Here is an 18621-nt window from a genome sequence, read left to right as displayed (position 1 = left end):
ATTTTATTTATTTAGAACATTAAAATTACTCTATTACTAAAATTACTTGTACTAACCTTTGTGATAACTATTTATTGTACTTCACTATTAGAAAATCAATGGATTAATAATAATAATAAAAAGTACTTATACTGTTTGTTATATTTATGTTTTCAATAATTCTTCAGAACTTTTCGGGAATCTATTTAAAATTGCAAATTATAATATTAAATAACATATCTATAATATTTTAATTTTAGAGAACGATTCACTGGTAGTCACAACAACCAGCAGACCACCACCACTTCCGCAACCAGAAATTTTCATACAAATATCTGAACCAAAAATTGAAATCGTTGAAATCGGTAGTACAGTGACATTGCACTGTACTGCCTATTCCCGTCGCACACAAGTAAAACATATTTTATTGTACATAATTCGCAAAGAAAACTTTTTTTATTCATTCGATTTATAGAGAATAAGAATATCATGGTCTAAAGAAGATGGGTATTTACCTTCTAACCGTGCGCAAGATAATGGGTCAGGCGACTTGTATATAACGAATATAGAACCTGCAGATAGTGGAGTATATATTTGCACAGCAAATGACGGTTATTCATCATTCAATGACAGAAAAACACTGAGAATAGCCGGTATGAATATTAAATAATAAATACAAAACAATTTCTTCAATTTTCCTTAAAACAATTATTAATTAAATTATTAATCATGTAACTTATTCTTTCAATATCAGATCAAACTGTTACAACCAAAAGACCGCCACTACCTCAGCCAGAAATTTATATCACCATTTCAGACCCATCAATCGAGATAGTAGAAATCGGTAATACCGTCAGATTTAGATGTGATGCCAGATCTAGACGCAATCAAGTAATTAAGATTTTAATTTTCAACAGCACGACAGAAAATAATATATAGGTACCATTAATTTTTGAATAATTGTCTAGGTTGTAAAGTTGAAATGGACAAAAGAAGATGGAGATTTACCAATTAATAGAGTGATTGACAACGGAAAAGGATACTTACTATTTACAAATGTTGACGTATCAGATTCTGGAGTGTATGTGTGCACTGCTTCGGATGGTTATTCCGTAATCAGTGAAAAGAAAACACTGGCCGTTGGAGGTATTAACGAATTAAATTAGTTAATTATAATGATATAATGATAAATAAACTTATATTTTTTTTATTCCATGCTCTCAAATTAGAATTTCGTCAGGATATAAAAATTATTGGTAAAAATAGATTAGTAGATAAATATTTGAAAATACGAAAAATTTGTTAAATTTTTTTAAAAAAAAATGTTGTTAATTATTTATGAAACATATAAACTTTATTTTAATAATTAGGAAGTGTAGTCAAGCCAAAAGTATTAGTCAAACCTAAATTCCTGGAACTTTTTGTTGGAGAACCTGCTGAATTTGTTTGTCAATCTCCTGGCTCACCCACACTAGAATGGTACAGAGGACTAGAACAACAATTCAATCCATCTGTAAGTGGTCAAGTTAATTTTAACTACACATAACTGAAATAATCAATTAAATTTGGATTTAAAATTTAGTATTCATCGGAAGATGGTGTGTTCCGTATACCAGCTGTAAGGCAATCTGACCAAGGAAGTTATTTCTGCAGAGCGACAAATAAAAACGGAGAAACCGATTCTCAGAAAGTTACAATTTACATTAAACGTAAATTAACTAATATCATATTTATTTTTATTATATCCACTGAACATTCTGTTTTATTAAAACAGCCACTCCAAACATAAACGGATCAAACGATTTAATAAGGATAACAGTCGATCCACCACAATACTCTGGACCGGGAGACTTAGTTCGTCTCCAGTGTATAATTTCAGATGAGTCCCAATATGAATTAAAATGGTCCAAAATAGGAAATCAACCTTTGCCTTATGGTTCTTTACAAAGTGGTGGGCTCTTGACTCTCAACCGTGTTAAACCTTCCGACTCTGGTGTGTACGTTTGTTCAGCGTTTTCATTAAGATCTAATGCTATTGAATCTGAAGTAGAAGTACCAATTAATATTATCCAAAGAAGGTAATATATTAGTATTAAATTTAATATCTATAGATAAAATTGCAAAAAATTATTTTTTTCGACTTAGAAATGCGCCAATATTACGTATTGAACCAGACAGACAAACAGTGCCTCAAGGTACCTCTGCTGAACTCCGATGTATATCGACTACCGATCCAAATCTACAAGTACAATGGTTTAAAGCCAATGATAATTTTACGTCAAATGTTCAGGTAAAAATGAGAGTTTACTTTTGTGCTTTGTTTGATTTAATACTATTTATTAAATAGTGTTCTATAATAAACGAACCGTGAATTATAGATTTGAGAGCAATATTCTTTCGCGAACAAATTACTTTTAGTTTTTACTCGTTTATATTCCCAATAGCCATTGCATAATGTAATAACATTTTTTTTTTTTACTTTTAAATAATAACTCACGTTTTCTTTATTTTTTCAGATAACTGGATCTATCCTCCGCATTCCATCAGCTCAAGTTAAAGACCGCGGTATTTATTATTGTAAAGCTACTAACGAAGGTGGATCAGGACAATCATCGGCCATTATTGATATTGAACGTATGTACTCATTAAAAACAGTAATATGTTAAATATTTATATAAATTGTGTATTATAGGTCGGGAAGCTCCGACCATCGAGCTATACCCACAATCTAGACAAGTTGTCACTATTGGAGGTAGCGTATTGTTCCAATGCCGAGTAACCGGAGGAATCCCTTCTCCTGTTATCAAGTGGACCAGGCGCAATGGTGAAAGTCTACCGAGCCAAATTGAAGAGATTCCACCCGGAGTAATCAAGTATGTGTTAAATATACATTAAAATATACATTATATTTATACCTAACTCTTCAAATTAATTTTAATTTAGGATTAATAACATGCAAGCGGCCAGTGCGGGAGAATATGTTTGTGAAGCTAGGAACAGTGCTGGCATGACATCAGCTATAGCCGTCTTGGAAGTACAATCAGTTCCTGTTATAAGATTAAGACCATCTGGTGTTTTAACGGTCTTGCCCGGAACACAAGTGAAACTTAACTGTCAAGCTACTGGAAACCCATCACCTACTGTTTCTTGGTCTAAACTTACACGGGGTTACACACCTTACTCAAAGTATGATTGATTTAATTTTGATTCAAGAATTCCTTTTTTTTATAATTTAAATTCGTATTTCAGTGTAGAATCGTTCAGTCGCGTAGATTCTTCTAATGTAGCAGAATATATAATAGATAGTGCTCAATTGTCAGATACTGGCACTTATTCTTGCGTAGCGCAAAATTCCGCAGGTCCCGCAGAAGATCGGGTACAACTAGTCGTGTCTGAAGACGTGAATGAAATATCGGGTGGAGAATTTATAGAACATAAGAACGAAGAGGAAAACAAAACAACCGGACCGTTCCGAGGAGACATATCAGGAAATTACGAGAGCGCTGAACTGATTCCGAAAAATGAAGATTTGGTGAACACAGTTGGGTCCAAAGCAATTCTCACTTGCAATGCCGGTATGTATAACAAATAAAAACCCAATGACTTAAACTATTTAATACACGAACTTGTTTAATTAATACAGGACCGATGGCTGCTAGAGATCACATTTCCATAACATGGGTGAGAGGCAACAGAGCCCCGATATCGGAAGAACACGATATCCACGACAACATGTTAATTCTAAGAAATGTCCAAAAAGAAGATCAGGGCGTGTACAATTGTATAGGCATTGACCGTAATTCAGTCGAAGTATTTAGTCGACCTATCATGTTAATAGTAGTTGGTAAGTTTATATTACATACATAATAATCTAACCATCTGATTTGTCTAATGGTTCATTTACATTGAGATAATAATACATTAATTATTAACACGCTATCAGAAAAAAATCAGCTATGTTCAATCGGAGGTAACAAAAAAAAAAAAATTTTACTTTAAAACAATATTATAATTTTCTTTGTGTTTAAATATCAAATAACGATAATCTACCATTTTCAGAACCTCCGAGAATAACATTAAACCCCACGCGACAAGTAGTGAGACGAGGCGACAACGCTCAAATTACGTGTACCGCAGATGGTGATCAACCTATTACAATCACCTGGTCAAAAATAACAACCCGATCATTATCACCTACTGTACAGATAAACGGCGGACTATTAAGAGTACGTACATTTTATTTAAGTTTTTTTTATTTTAAATTTTCATGAAACTGATAAAATTAATTTTTATTCTTATTTACTTACATTTGCAGTTTAATGGTATCACTGAACAAGACGAGGGTAGATATTTATGTAAAGCTGTCAACAATGTTGGAGATGCCGAATCCGTTGCCGAAGTCATGGTCATTGGTAAGATTTAAATTAGTTCAACTGTAAAGGCAATCATTTTTACTATTCCAAACGTAAGACTATACAACCAAACGTTGAGTTATAAAATATCAGTTACTTGATATACCAAACACAAACAACCTTTAATAGAAATTAAAATTTCTACGATACTTTTATATCGGAATAAAATATTATTAAAATAACATGGAACATAAGGAGAAAAATTTAAAACTAATTTATTCAACTTTAAAAATTTAAGTAATTATAAATTGATTATAAGACCTGAAAATATTATATTTAATTTATGATTTTTTTTTTTTTTTGTAATCATTGAGCTATCATAATTTTATACTAGTAGCTATAAATAAAAAAAAATTAAAAAAATAATGATTTAGATAACGTACGAGATCGTCCAGCTCCAATGATTAGAGCTGTTGATCCTAATCAAGAAGTATTTGAAGGCGGGAATGCTGTTCTCCGGTGTATACTTCTAAGGTCAAATGAAGTAAGCAACACTTATACTGTCGCAACTATTGACTGTGTATAATTAAATATGTATAAATTAATTACAATTATTTTAATAGCCATACACAGTAAAATGGAGCCGTTACCGATCACCTCTTCCTAGTGATAGTCGAATAAGTGGAAGCGTACTAAGTTTACGAAACGTGCATATGAATGACACTGACCGTTACTCGTGTACAGTTGATAGTCCTTACGGCTCAACTACCGCCCACATAGATCTCAATGTTCTCCGTAAGTCACAGATGTTAACAACGTTTTAATTCTTATCGTTATTATTTTTTACTATTATTTATCATATTTAGTTTATTATATAATAATAAAAAAAATAAATTACAAGTATTTATGGACATGTAGAGCATGTGTACTCATCTACTTATAATTATTATTTTGGTAATGTAGAGCATAACTAGGTGGTGGTTGGTTAAAATATAGTTTCTATTATACTTATACACGCCACTAAGGGGCAGTGCCTTCTGACTTCTTCGCAAGTAAAACTCCACTTTACACGCTTTGCTCGTTCGATAACTGGTTCACTTCACCTGTTCACATTACAAGTTTACTGTTGTTCTACGTGTATTATAAGTTAAAAAAAATTCTAGCGGTACTGATTTTTCACCCTTATTATTTAAAATTTAACGACAAAATAATGTTCAAAAGTCTAACTTCACAACAGATTTTTCGGTTCTACAGGTTTTCTATTTATTTTACTATGTACAAGCAAATGTATACATTTCTGAAACCGAAGTAACAATTCATCTAAAAATATATTGACATGTGGAGAGGGTAATATAAGTTTATTAGAACATAGGGATGTTGATTATTCTTCTATTACAAAGACACTCGTAAAAGTTTTTAAAACAAACTCTGAGTAAAATTGGGTTTTTTTTGATAGTCATTAAATATCATGATAAATTGCTTTTGGTCTTATTTTAACATTACTGTATACTACTCAAAATATTTTCTTTTAACTCGATAGTTTTAAAAATGTTCATTACTATGTAACGTATTAAATGTTAAGCTTAACTATCTTTCTTTATTTAATTCATTTCTATATTATTCTCTAATCAAATTGTGGATACTATATTATGTAATATATATGCAGTGGTAATCTGGTAACAAAATAAATAAAAGAGTTCATGATCAAAATTAAAATATTCCTTCATAAATAATTTATTTCATCATAATTTTTATTTCATTAGTACATTTTAATAGTTCCAAAATATTTTATAACTTTTCATTCGATTTTAATATAAAATGTTCAGAGAAAAATTATGTTCTTATACTTTATCGTTTTATTACAATCACATTTTAACCGGGTAAAATATGATTGCGTACTTTCGTTATCGGCGGTGCACGATTGCGTACGAAGTTTTAAACGTTGATGCCAATTTTTATACCGGTATTGGTATGTACCACGTGCCTATAAGAACTTTAAAAACTTAAAAAAGTTAATAAATACTTAGAGTTTTATTGCTTTTATTACCTATGTTTATTGTTAATGATATCAAATATATCAGATATAACAAAATTTCGTTATTTCCGTTATATTATGCAGTATTTTCCGAATTTCAGTAAAAGTAGTAGGTTATAGATGTTAAGGAATCCAAATTTAAGCATTTTCAAATAATTTTTTAACAATAATTCGATTCAAATAAAAACTGCCGATGTTATTTATTTATTAATTACTTTTCTTTTATTTAGTTATTCTCATTTCATTTATTATTTTCTTGTGAACTTTTGTAGAACAGTATATGTAGTTAGTATATGTATTCTATATTTATATATTTATTAGGCATAATACGGTAAAATCAGTAAATTTGACAACGTTGCATACAATTTCATACGCAATCGTGTTTATTTATTTTTCTTACCCACCTTTTTGTTACCCATCTACAAACTTACGCAATTGTGTTGCCAAAAAGGACAAACGTACGCATCGTGTTCTACCCTTTAAACCTTCCTGACAGCCAGTTGATAAAAATCGACATAGGTACAAATGACCAGCTTAACGCATTCAATCATATTGAAATTATCTACTCCTTTAAAATTTTTATCATGCTCTCGTTCACATTTAATTATTATTTATCATGATTTTTCATTTTCATATCGTCACTTGTGGTATACGTTTCATAGCTCACTTGCGAGCAACATGTATATTTTATCTAATACATTTTAAGCTAAAAGTGTAGCATCGTGTGAAGAGAAAACATAAATTCACTAGCTCGGGTTTACTGAAGGCTAATAATTTAAAGGTCCCAAATCCGATGGCCGACCCGTTGATCTTGCCAGATTGCCACGGTTTGTGTGTGTCCGAGCGTAATTTTAACTGTCTTAGTATTCTAGTATGTCTGTTATACACTGCAATACCAACGAAATTATCATGGTGTTTCGTTGTTGATAATTACGTATAGAGTGCGATTGTCTGTTGAAATGTCTGTACTGCATCAAGTTTATATGTACTAAGTTTAAACAAGAACGTCATGTACACTATGTAGTTTGTACTATGTTTGTCTGCTTCACAAGTATTACTTTAAAACACTTACGCTTTATTATACACGTGCTGGGTAGAACATTTAAACAAAAACAATCAATGAAACATCTATCTTTGTTCGTTAGTTGGAATACTTGTATCAACTTAGTAACACCTGCACAATTATTATTATTTATGTTTTCTTCGACAACGTATTGTATTTTAATTATTATTTTTATATATTGCACCTATTTATTTTTAGCTAATTTTTAGTTTTAATATTATGATTTCATTACTTCTTGCACGATTTTGTCAACTTCTATTGTGGTTTTCGCTTTTGGTGACGGTGGTTGTCTATATTAACAAATCTCCAGCATCTTGTCTGAATGATGAGTTCCGCTGTAACGACGGGAGATGCATTTATATGACACAGTACTGCGATGGGATAGCGGACTGTTACGACAAGTCGGACGAAGAAAAGTCGTGTTCACAGAAAAAAAATAGAATTGGTTTGTTCCCCATGTTCTTTTTTTTATATATTTATATAAATATGTATATACACTGCATTTTGCTTTCTTGATCACATAAAAAAAAAAAATAAAAAAAAAAAAATCAAAATTTCAAAATTTATACTAATTTATAAACATATATCGCACAGCCAATAAACTAACTTATATCCACGCTCGACGTTTACCATACGCTATTTTAATAATTTTCGGTTTAACATTAAATCTATCAAGAAAGCACTAAACGCATACTACTATAATTCATTATAGATTCCGGTCACAACTGAGCCCAGGTAAAAATCATGATATGACATTGATTCATATTCATCTCGCGTAAATAGTATTGCATATTAATATTTTTTATCCGCTCAACGAGTAACATGTGTGCGTGATTTGTGAAGGTCGGAACTCTGGTCTGTACATTAAGCCCAGCCAAGGGACGGTTTACATCGGTGACACGTTTGAGCTCGAATGTATCTGGACCAGCGATAACTCCAACGAATATAGTGAACTTTCGTGGGGTAAAGTAAACGATGACATGGCAAACAATGTTGAAAACCAAGGGTCTAGAATCAAGTGCGTTATTTCAAATAATAATTACTCCGAGAAATTGTTGACAACATCGGGCTGATTAATGGTTTGCAGGTTTAACGACGTGAAACCGGAAAACAGTGGCACTTACAGGTGTACGAAGCGCGACAAAAACAACAACATCATCACCGAAGACTACGAGTTGACCGTTACGCGTAAGTTATTATTTTTAAAAAAAAAAATCTTTGCTTTTGAAACTATTCAAATGTTTATTCACATTATTGCTGCTTCTTGAAATCGATTTTCCAAATGTAATTTCTGTAAGTGTTCCGTAACGTTTCACTGCATACGTTTCATTCTCGTGACAATAATATGTTCCGTTTGTGTAGCGACCCCGTCCGATGCCGCTTTCCCCTCAGTGAGTTCCAAATACGCGCCTTACGGGAAATCCATTGTGATTGAGTGCAACACCGACTTATCACCGCCAGTCGAATATTCATGGGCCAAGTTTGGGCCGCAAATGGAACCCATCTACGATCGTGTAAGCTACATTAAAATCAAAAGCATATAAGATATATCGTCCTGTAAATGGACAAAATGCATGTATCGACGTTTTTTTCCCCCGTCGATCAATTCCAAACATTGTGTTTTTTTAGAGAAACTTAACGCTGTACAATATCACTGAAAAAAGCGCTGGTCTATACTTGTGCACGGCTTCAAATGAAATGATGAGAATAGACATTCCAACAGTACTTGCCGTCACCGGAATCGTACCTTCATTCAGTGGCACAAACAGCTACTTGGCGTTCCCGACGCTTCTCAACACTTATTTGGAATTTAAAATCGAAATTCATTTCAAACCCGAAATGGGCGACGGTACGGCGACATTCTAATACCACGCGAAATTTCGCGTAAATGGGTTTTTATTTTTCCACTTACGTTCAACATCTGACTTAGGTTTGATCTTGTACAACGGTCAGAAATACGGTGGCTCCGGCGATTTCTTCTCGTTTGGATTGAATAATGGATATCCCGAGTTCCGTTTTGACGTTGGCTCCGGGGCTGCTATCATCAAGGCGTCCGAACCCGTAACATTAAACGAATGGCACACCGCTAGACTGGAAAGAACAAAGAAACACGGTACCATGTATATCGACGAACAGGGCCCATATCAAGGCGTTAGCCCGGGTACGTTCCAAGGAATGGATCTGGCTCAGCTCCTGTACATCGGTGGAGTGCCTGACTTTGGAACAATACACAAAGATGTCGGTTTCCGATCCGGATTGGTTGGTGAGTGCGACACCGGAAAACATTCTCTACGCATAATAAATGCGTACACGCGTGATATTGTACGATTCGAAAACGGAATTTTTCAGGTTGCGTTAGCATTTTCAAAACGGACAGTCGAACTTACAACTTGATGAAGGACTCGGTGGACAAAAATAACTTAGGCACGTGTGATGTGTGTTCCAACAATCAGTGTTTGAACCAAGGTATTTGTCAAGAGGCTCAAAGTAACGAAGGATACTCTTGTATATGCCAACCAGGCCACAGTGGTGAATATTGTGAAAAGACCCGTGAAGTGTGTACGCCAGGTAAGCTTTTATTATAAAAATATTTGAAATCTAAAAAAAGCATGTACTATTGAAATATAAACAAATATTTTTACATTCCTTGTTTAGGTATATGTGGACTTGGAGAATGCATAACTGGTCACGAAGAAATCGAATGCAAATGCAAAGTGGGCACGCTTGGCAAAAGATGTGAACGTACCGTTGAAATCACCGAACCTTATTTCTCAAGCAATTCTTATCTAGCATACCCGGCACCTACATCACAACAAAAGTATTGAGAACAAATATTATTTTTCTTCATTATTGCTTTCAGCACTCTTTTAAAAAAAAAACAAATTTCTATTTTCATAAATTTTCATTTCATGTTCAAAAAAAAAAACCCCCCGTTCTTTCACGTTTAATTATAATTATTTGTTTTTCATATAATACCACAATTCTTATAATCTAGTCTAATGATGTTCTATTATTACTGGTTATTTTCACCTTCTCTCTATATGCTAATTTCAATTAATTTAAATATTTTAGATTAACGATGTCCTTAAAAATTAATCCATCGTCACTAGCCGACGGAGTGATATTGTATGCTGCTCAAAACCACCAAGGAATCGGTCAATTCATGTCGTTAACATTGAAGAACAGACAGTTAGAATTCCGTCATACCGTAGCTGGTACGTTACAAATTGTCATTATTGTTAAACACGTTCATTCCATAAATATTATTAACGCTGTGACTTTTCAATACTATTCAGGTGTCACTTCTCTTTTGAGAAGCAAGCAAAACTTAGAAATCGGCGAGTGGGCGACTATCACCGTTAGCCGTAATACGGAAACTCAAGAAAGCAAACTGTCAGTCGACAAAGAAACACCGGTCAGATCCGTCGAAAACGGTAACATGCACGCCTTAGAATTGAAGACTCATCTGTTCGTCGGAGGCTATGACTCCTACAAGGTGAAGATTTCGAAACACGTAGACGTCGACGCACATTTCAAAGGATGTATCAAAATGGTAACGTACAACACCATATGTCCTTTAAACTATATAAAATATAGTATTATACAATATTATTGTCCTCCGTTTTTATTGACGTTCGTACGTAAATCTTTTCTTTTCATCGTCAATTATTTATTACGTTTGTTAGCTCAAGGTATCTGGTATGGACATAGACATGATAAGTTCGACCGTCGATTCCTCAAACGTAGAAGATTGTGCAACTTCCCGTGGCGATGCCTGTTCGTATAACCACTGCAAGAACTCTGCAAACTGCCATGCCTCGTCTAAATACTACGAGTACACCTGCGAATGCGAAAACGGATTTAGGTAAACCGAGTTTCGTCGTTCCTATCGTTTTCCCGAGTATATCGTGAATATTTATACTAATGCAATATTAATGTTTACATAGTGGTCCAAAGTGTGAAATCGAAGCCAAATTGTGTTCGATATTGAAACCGTGTAACAACGGTGGTGACTGCACCGACATCGATTCGAGCTCGTACAGATGTGACTGCCCACTCGGACATTCAGGACCAACGTGTGACGACAGTACGAAAACATTTTAATGCTTATTTATTTCCATCGATTTTCACACGTAATTAAACTATTCACAGAAGTGGTATTGGACATTACTGCCAACTTCAGCGGCAACAGTTATCTCCAGTTGGACCACAATATACTGGACCGAACCAAAGAAGAACATTCCATATCAATGACGTTCACTACGGATTCCGCAAACGGCCTGTTGTATTGGCAAGGACAAGAGCCCAAGAACGAAGATATATCATATACGATCGAAAACTACATTGCCATCTCAAGTATGAACTTCTGAAAATAATAATGAATTGCATGCTCGATGATTAATTTCAAGTATATTAAGGCAACAATCTAATGTCAACGCATTGATATAAACTCGGGGGGGGGGGGAGATGAAATGTGCATTTAAAATGTATTAAATTCATCTTTAAATCGAAATGGCTTCTTTTTGTTGCACTCATATATATATACATAATACGTATATATTATATATATATATATATATATAATATACATATATAATACATGAATACATATAATATGTATTCACTATTCACAATAATGCGGATCTATAAATATTCAATGTTATTCTTGAGTTCTTAAACGAATGTATATTATTTTACAGTCGTCAATGGCTACGTAGAGCTCAGTCACATGTCCAAAGGTAGGATGTCACCAACCATACGAGCCACAGACCATCACGTTAACGACAACGAACCGCATTCGATAATGATCCGTGGAAACGGACTTGAATGGTCTCTGGAATTGGACAGGAAAACCACGGAGTATGGAAAGGAACGTGATGTGGACATCCGAGAACTGCTAGTGTCTACCGATTTAATATATATTGGTAAGAATTCGTCCCCCCTCCGATAAAAATAATAATAAACCGCAAACGATAAATGTAACACGTTGAATGCTTGGCTCGTACGCAGGCGGACTACCGACGCCCATACAAAGGTTGAACGTGAACCATTACAAGGGATACGAAGGTTGTATCGGTGATGTGCGGATCCAGGACTCGGGATACGTGAACCTGGGCCGGGACTCGATGTCCGGCAAGAACGTCGCCTCGTGCAACAGGTATGCGCGCCATTGTACTATTAAACAATTAACATTACGTATGTGCCTGTGGTTATCGTTCGCGTGATACGAAATAACTATACATGACGTGTATGATGCTAACTTGACGTGTTTTATTTTTTGTCCAACACGCTGCTTTTCGCGACCGGACACATAATACCACGGTAACGTAACGCTAATCATTTGCGTAGCTATTATCACAAAAAGAACGACTTGAGACGTATACCGTCGTCGATGGTGCTCACGCAAACTACTAACGACCAAGTGGTGTTCCAGGTGAACCGGTGGCCCACCACACCCACGTGGCCGGACCTCAACGAGACCGAATATTTCGTGTCCGACACGAATAACCAGTGCTTTCGCGCGCACAATAACTTTAGCATAAGGCTTATGTTAACTACGTCGTTTTTGTTATTATTATTGACTAATTTATAACGTCCTGTTAGAACATGTTACGATGCCGATGTCGATCTACGTATACCGCGTTACATTCATACGGGTTGTGATCTTATTTTATTGTTGTACCATATGTGTTTATGGAAATATTATTGTTTAACTTTTAGATTAATTGACGATATTCGGAGACAAACAATGCTCACGAGAGGGAGAGATATTCTTATATCGTATTGTGCTCGTCGTTTGATCGCGACACGATTTGTTTCCCGCCATCCTTCGTTTGTTTACATTGATATGATAAATAACTATAGGCATAATACACCGTAGATGCGTGATTCGTTTCGTACACCGTCCAAAAAAAAAAAAAAAAAAAACTAACATGCACCCAACAATGCCGTCGCACGTCGTAATTAAAAGCATTAAGAAAATAATGTATTAAATAAATTGTTAAAGGCTTAGAGAAATCAACTATACGTTTAGTTTTTATATTTTTTATAACGATATTTATATATATATATTCAATATTGTTATATACGTTTGTTATTCGATATCGATAATATGTGTACCAAACATATAAAGATAACGTAATTTTAAGTCAATTTCGCAAATTCGAAAAAAAACATATCTGTGCGTTTCGTCGGCGCGGCGAAAAATGTAACGTTTAGAAATCAATATAAACTCTCCGACGTAGGGCCACGTCGGATCATTAAAGTTCACCATCACTGTTGCTGGATTAGTAGTGCATTGCAGAGATCGTAAAAACGTTGTTCGACATTACGATCTCGTACGAATTCCCTCCCCTTCCCCCCTCGAAAACCTTCGTCCACACGTTTGCCCATTTTTTCAGTACGTCTAGAATCGATATTGACAATTTTTCGCGGCGTCTACGTACATCGTCTAAACTCTAATCAATGAGGTACGCGCCGAAGTCCTGCCCTCGTTTCGTTGTACCTGCGTCGTATAGGTATATTTGATTCCAATGCTATTATTAATACGGCACGCGGAGCACCTCGCACAAGACACACGCGTTAAAGTCTTTCCCGTCCGCAACAATGACAACTGTAATCGCCATCGCTATTTATTCGTTGTCGTTTCCGTGGCACGAAATTACTTGAGCCCCACCTTACAATGGCCTACGCCGCGCGTCTCTTAATGTACACAGTTTTAAATATAGGGTATACGTAAACACGTATAGAAAAAATTATTGTTAAATTATATATTTTCATTTGTTGTACGACTTGTACGACCCATATCACTCGTTACATTGTTAATTATATATTGTATTACATTGTATTATCACATTACATGTTAACAAAATTTGGAGCAATAAATCTCGTTTGCCAACAATGTATCACGTGATCCGTGATCTAGCTATGGTTATTTATGCTTACACATGATTATTTTGTTATCTATAATAGTGCTCGTATACGCTCCGTCCGAATTCGTACAACCAGTGTTTATTTCAGGGTGGTTAACCAACTTAACCAATGATAAATGGGGGGGTATTGCCCCCGAAAAAAAAATGTATTAATTTATCAATTATTTACTCCTATGGCATAACGCATACCAAATACCCCCTCTTCTTCCTCTTCAAAATCTACCATACCACCCGGGACAGAAGATCTGAAATAAAAACTACGTATACAAATCAATAGCGTCGACCACCACAAACACAAAGTGATTGACTTTTCCATCGTCCTCTACATCTATTTTGGTCGATAAAGCATAAAAGCAGATCCAAAAATAATATGTAAGATAAACGATTTTCTTCTTTCTTTCCACACCATAACCTCTGAAACCATTCGTCGGTGAAATCTCGAGTTACTGGCCGTTACTCACTTACCACTTCCATCAATGTCACCGATGATCAAAAAAGTGTGAGCCATTGTGTCACATAAGCAGCGGCGCGTAACGTTAATGATTCAAATGACCAAATAGCTCATGAAATTATAATTTTTACTCTTCTTCTGTTATTTTTAATCGGTCTTTCCTTGGCGTAAAAAATATTTTTTGCACATGAATAATCTGTGGTTAAAATAGGAGATGCTAAGATGCGGTGTTCCATCAGACATTATTTTTTTTACTCAAAATAAAGAAGACACTTAAAACACACAAATTACCATAAACAACTGTTTAACATCCGTTAAACTCTAACCTTATTAACAGTATATATATTATAATGTGCTAAAATGATTTGTTTTGTTTTAACTTGCTTCTCTTAACATGGTGAATCGAGTCTAATCGGTAATGGCACTGCTGGAAATCTATTACAAAATCGAAAAAATACTCACTACTGGTGTTTTCTCTTTTCAGCCACGATTTAAACAACATTTTAGGAAAAAAATGATCAACGAACGAAGTGACATCGACGGCTTCGGACGACGTTCAAGACAATAACATTTAATTATTATTATTATTACTCTCGAAACACTATTGTTTTATTTTATTTTATTATTATTATTTTTTTTTAATTTAAATCTATTTATAATTAAATCGCTTTTAACTTTTATAATTTTTAAACTTACATAGTAGTGACGTATAATTAGAATGTAATAACAAACCGCCTGCTATTATTATTATTATACCATCTACTATACTGTTCATCATAATGTATGTGTTAACAATGCGCGTGTACATTGTGTAATTTCATTTATATTACTTTTTACTAGTTTTAATGCGTAATTTTAGTAGCGTCGAGAATCAAAACAAAACCCCACGAATTGTGTTCGTTGGCTGCACATAATATTCAACCAACCATGATGTGTTCTCAAGCATCCCAAAGCTTCTATTATTTTCTCGCATAGGCGCACGCGACGACTAAATGCTCGAGAACAGAACGATATCGTTTCGTCGTAGTCTTGCGGCATATAAGCCGTTAGCGTACATTAATTTAGCACTACTATTATTTTACTTATACATTATATTGACTACATTAATAAATCGTATATTGCATACCGTGCCATAATTTTGTTTCTACATTACAATTTACCTGCAACTGTTCAACAGGATGGTATTGAAATCCTCAGTAAGGGTCTTATAAAAATGTATTAAATCTGTGATTTCTTTATATAAATCTTTCAAATGATTATTTGTTTTTAAATCATTAAGTTCAAGTTGAACACAGAGCCGTCCCAAAAGGAGGTCTTGGGGAAGGCATCTCACCCCTCCAACGAAAACACCAGTCGGCAGTCGGACTTGTTTCATTATAGCCTAAAAGGACCTAATTTTGCTTACGGAAAACAATTATTACATATTTCGTAATACAGTGTATACACGAATAAAATTTATATAACTACTTATTATACAATGTAAAATATTTTTATATATGTATAATTAAATTAACAATTTTATGAACGTGCGACACTAACACATATATACATGTTAAAAAGTAAAAATACGACTACATATTGCTAATTGAGTAAAACATACATTGAGTAAAAAAATTGTAATTGACATTTTTCATATTATTCGCCCCCCCCCCCCCACCCCGTACCCCCGGGGGGGGGGGGGGGGCAAAAGGCTCCCCCTAGACCTAATTGTTGCCCCCCCCCCAACAAAAGTTAATAATGTCATGACATTTGATAGTTAGCATGACTGTAGATAGTAGGTTTTTACTATCTACAGCTGTGGTAGTTAGATATAATATAATTTATTGCTTGATAATAATTTCATCGGCAGTAGAAGCACTATTTAATATAAGAAATTATTTTTAGCAATATTGTATAGCATTTGCACTGGAGAATACGATGGCATCTGATTGATGGGTGCCTTCACACGTAGCCACTTAGCAGCGCTTCTTAGCAGCGCATCAACGGCGCTGCTCGTGTTTTTTGAAGCCCGTCAGTGGCGCTGTTCATGTTTTTAGAAGCCCGTTAGTGGTGCTGCTCATATTTTTAAAAGCGTAATTAGTGGTACTACGAATGTGTATCGGTAGACAGTTTGTGAAGACAAAAACATACCACATCAGTCTCAAAATGGACGTAGCTGGCGATGTTATAAATTAAAAAAAAAAAAAAAAATGTAAAAATACACCAAGAATATTCTAGGTACATTCACTGCTTCTGGAAAGACCGAACAGAGGATTATTTAATACACTATTTGATGACATAGAAAGAAATGATGAAAAATTTTTTCCATATTTTCGTATGTCAAAAAATAACATTATAAAAATAACATAATAAAAAATACATTCAAAGAACTTTTATCCGGTATCAAAAATAAAAAATAAGAGCTATTGACAGCGCTCAGAATGATCAATAAAGATTGATGTTAAAATAATAATTGAACTCGTTATGCGGATTAATCGCAATACTAACGCGCTGCCGACGCGCTGATGAACAGCTACAAAAATAGACGCGCGATTGTGGTTGCGTGTGAAACCCCCAATCTAAAAACACGTTCTGTCTCGAGAAGCGCGACTTTTAGACGCCGCGATCTGCGGCGAAGCCAGCCACTGACACCGTCTGTGGCGCTTCAAATTAGTGGCCGTTGCCGTGTGTGAAACCATCTATATAAACTAATGTTTTTCCAACAGCAGCGCTGCTAAGAAGCGCCGCTAAGTGTCTACGTGTGAAGGCGCACGATATCTGACGACAACACCGAACAATAAATATAACATATCAAACCGATAACATTCACCATTTCATTAGATCCTAAAATTCTAAATTTGGATGTATTATTAATGGAATTCAACAAGCAAAAAGATAGAAAATTACAACTGTTTTAGTTTAAGAAAAACTGGTAAATTCGAAAAATAATATATTATAAAAATATTCAAAATGTAATTATGTTCACTTTATTCTAATTCTTATTATTTTAATTTAAAGTACCTATTTTAAAAATTACAGCAGTATTAATATTGATTTTTTCCTAATGCCCCCCTACAATTTTGTTTGCCCCACCTGAATATTTGGCCTGGTTACGGGCCTGCACCCCCCCCCCTTGATTTTCATCTTCGGGAAGACCCTGGTTGAACAGTTACTTGAACATAATTTTTATCAAACAGTATGGATTTTCAATCATCCGAAATTAAATCATACGCGATTTAAAATCTTGAAAACGGTTTTCAAATTCTGTTGATAATTTTTCCAACATATTCACAAAATGATTTGTCGGAATGTCAATAAAAGAATTTTGTTTAATTTCTTGACACGTTTTAAAATGTAAAAAATTTTGCTTCAATATTTGGTTTTTAAAAAGTTGTTATTTTTTTCAAACGATTTCACATCACTTATAAGGTCGAAAATAGTTTTAGTCATAAATTCTATAAGTGAACAGAGATAATATTATATCCGATAAAATGTACAATAGATTTGCCTAACGTTTTAATATATCTGTTCACTATTAAATATTTTATCGAAATGAACAAAAAAAAAAAAAAAAACCATGAAACGGCCCGGAGTATACAAATATAAATTTCGAATGTGGCCGGCAAGTTGAAAAAAATTGGGCACGCCTGTACCATACCTGTATATGAAATTTTTGAGAATTCCGCGGCGGCGAAATCGTTATTCTCAGACAATCCTCGAGCAATATTATCGTCACTGATTTTTGACGGAGACGTGCATCAGTGTACCATAGACGCTACAAGTTAGATTATTATTAAATATTATTTGCATCTATCAATAGCAGAATTCCG

General features: G+C 34.3%; 1 protein-coding gene across 9 annotated transcripts in view; it reads left to right on the top strand.

The window, feature by feature from the left end:
* Positions 1-15948, top strand: part of LOC112687740 (basement membrane-specific heparan sulfate proteoglycan core protein) — a 166588-nt gene extending 150640 nt beyond the window's left edge. For 7 of the 9 annotated variants that reach the window (XM_025560629.1, XM_025560634.1, XM_025560630.1 and 4 more), the window contains 33 exons: positions 240-391; positions 455-632; positions 734-870; positions 948-1125; positions 1350-1492; positions 1562-1688; positions 1754-2057; positions 2125-2269; positions 2496-2613; positions 2672-2852; positions 2923-3165; positions 3229-3554; positions 3623-3823; positions 4039-4205; positions 4295-4391; positions 4766-4875; positions 4955-5126; positions 7740-7874; positions 8273-8447; positions 8517-8617; positions 8792-8943; positions 9059-9278; positions 9360-9692; positions 9779-9997; positions 10085-10247; positions 10502-10644; positions 10726-10982; positions 11116-11294; positions 11377-11516; positions 11582-11785; positions 12130-12354; positions 12440-12587; positions 12779-13357. In XM_025560629.1, coding sequence (XP_025416414.1) covers positions 240-391; positions 455-632; positions 734-870; positions 948-1125; positions 1350-1492; positions 1562-1688; positions 1754-2057; positions 2125-2269; positions 2496-2613; positions 2672-2852; positions 2923-3165; positions 3229-3554; positions 3623-3823; positions 4039-4205; positions 4295-4391; positions 4766-4875; positions 4955-5126; positions 7740-7874; positions 8273-8447; positions 8517-8617; positions 8792-8943; positions 9059-9278; positions 9360-9692; positions 9779-9997; positions 10085-10247; positions 10502-10644; positions 10726-10982; positions 11116-11294; positions 11377-11516; positions 11582-11785; positions 12130-12354; positions 12440-12587; positions 12779-13022 — 6017 coding nt within the window. In that variant the 3' untranslated portion in view covers positions 13023-13357. Of the gene's footprint in view, positions 1-239; positions 392-454; positions 633-733; positions 871-947; positions 1126-1349; positions 1493-1561; positions 1689-1753; positions 2058-2124; positions 2270-2495; positions 2614-2671; positions 2853-2922; positions 3166-3228; positions 3555-3622; positions 3824-4038; positions 4206-4294; positions 4392-4765; positions 4876-4954; positions 5127-7739; positions 7875-8272; positions 8448-8516; positions 8618-8791; positions 8944-9058; positions 9279-9359; positions 9693-9778; positions 9998-10084; positions 10248-10501; positions 10645-10725; positions 10983-11115; positions 11295-11376; positions 11517-11581; positions 11786-12129; positions 12355-12439; positions 12588-12778; positions 13358-15296 lie in introns of those variants that run through there. The other 2 variants (XM_025560633.1, XM_025560631.1) reach the window with 2 other exon arrangements.
* Positions 15949-18621: the final 2673 nt, after the last annotated feature.

This window comes from Sipha flava, unplaced genomic scaffold (genome assembly GCF_003268045.1).
Source record: "Sipha flava isolate LNK unplaced genomic scaffold, YSA_version1 35a_pilon_pilon, whole genome shotgun sequence".
Taxonomy (NCBI): Eukaryota; Metazoa; Arthropoda; class Insecta; order Hemiptera; family Aphididae; genus Sipha; species Sipha flava.
Note: the sequence above shows the minus strand (reverse complement) of the source record. Positions and strands in the feature narration are given on the sequence as shown.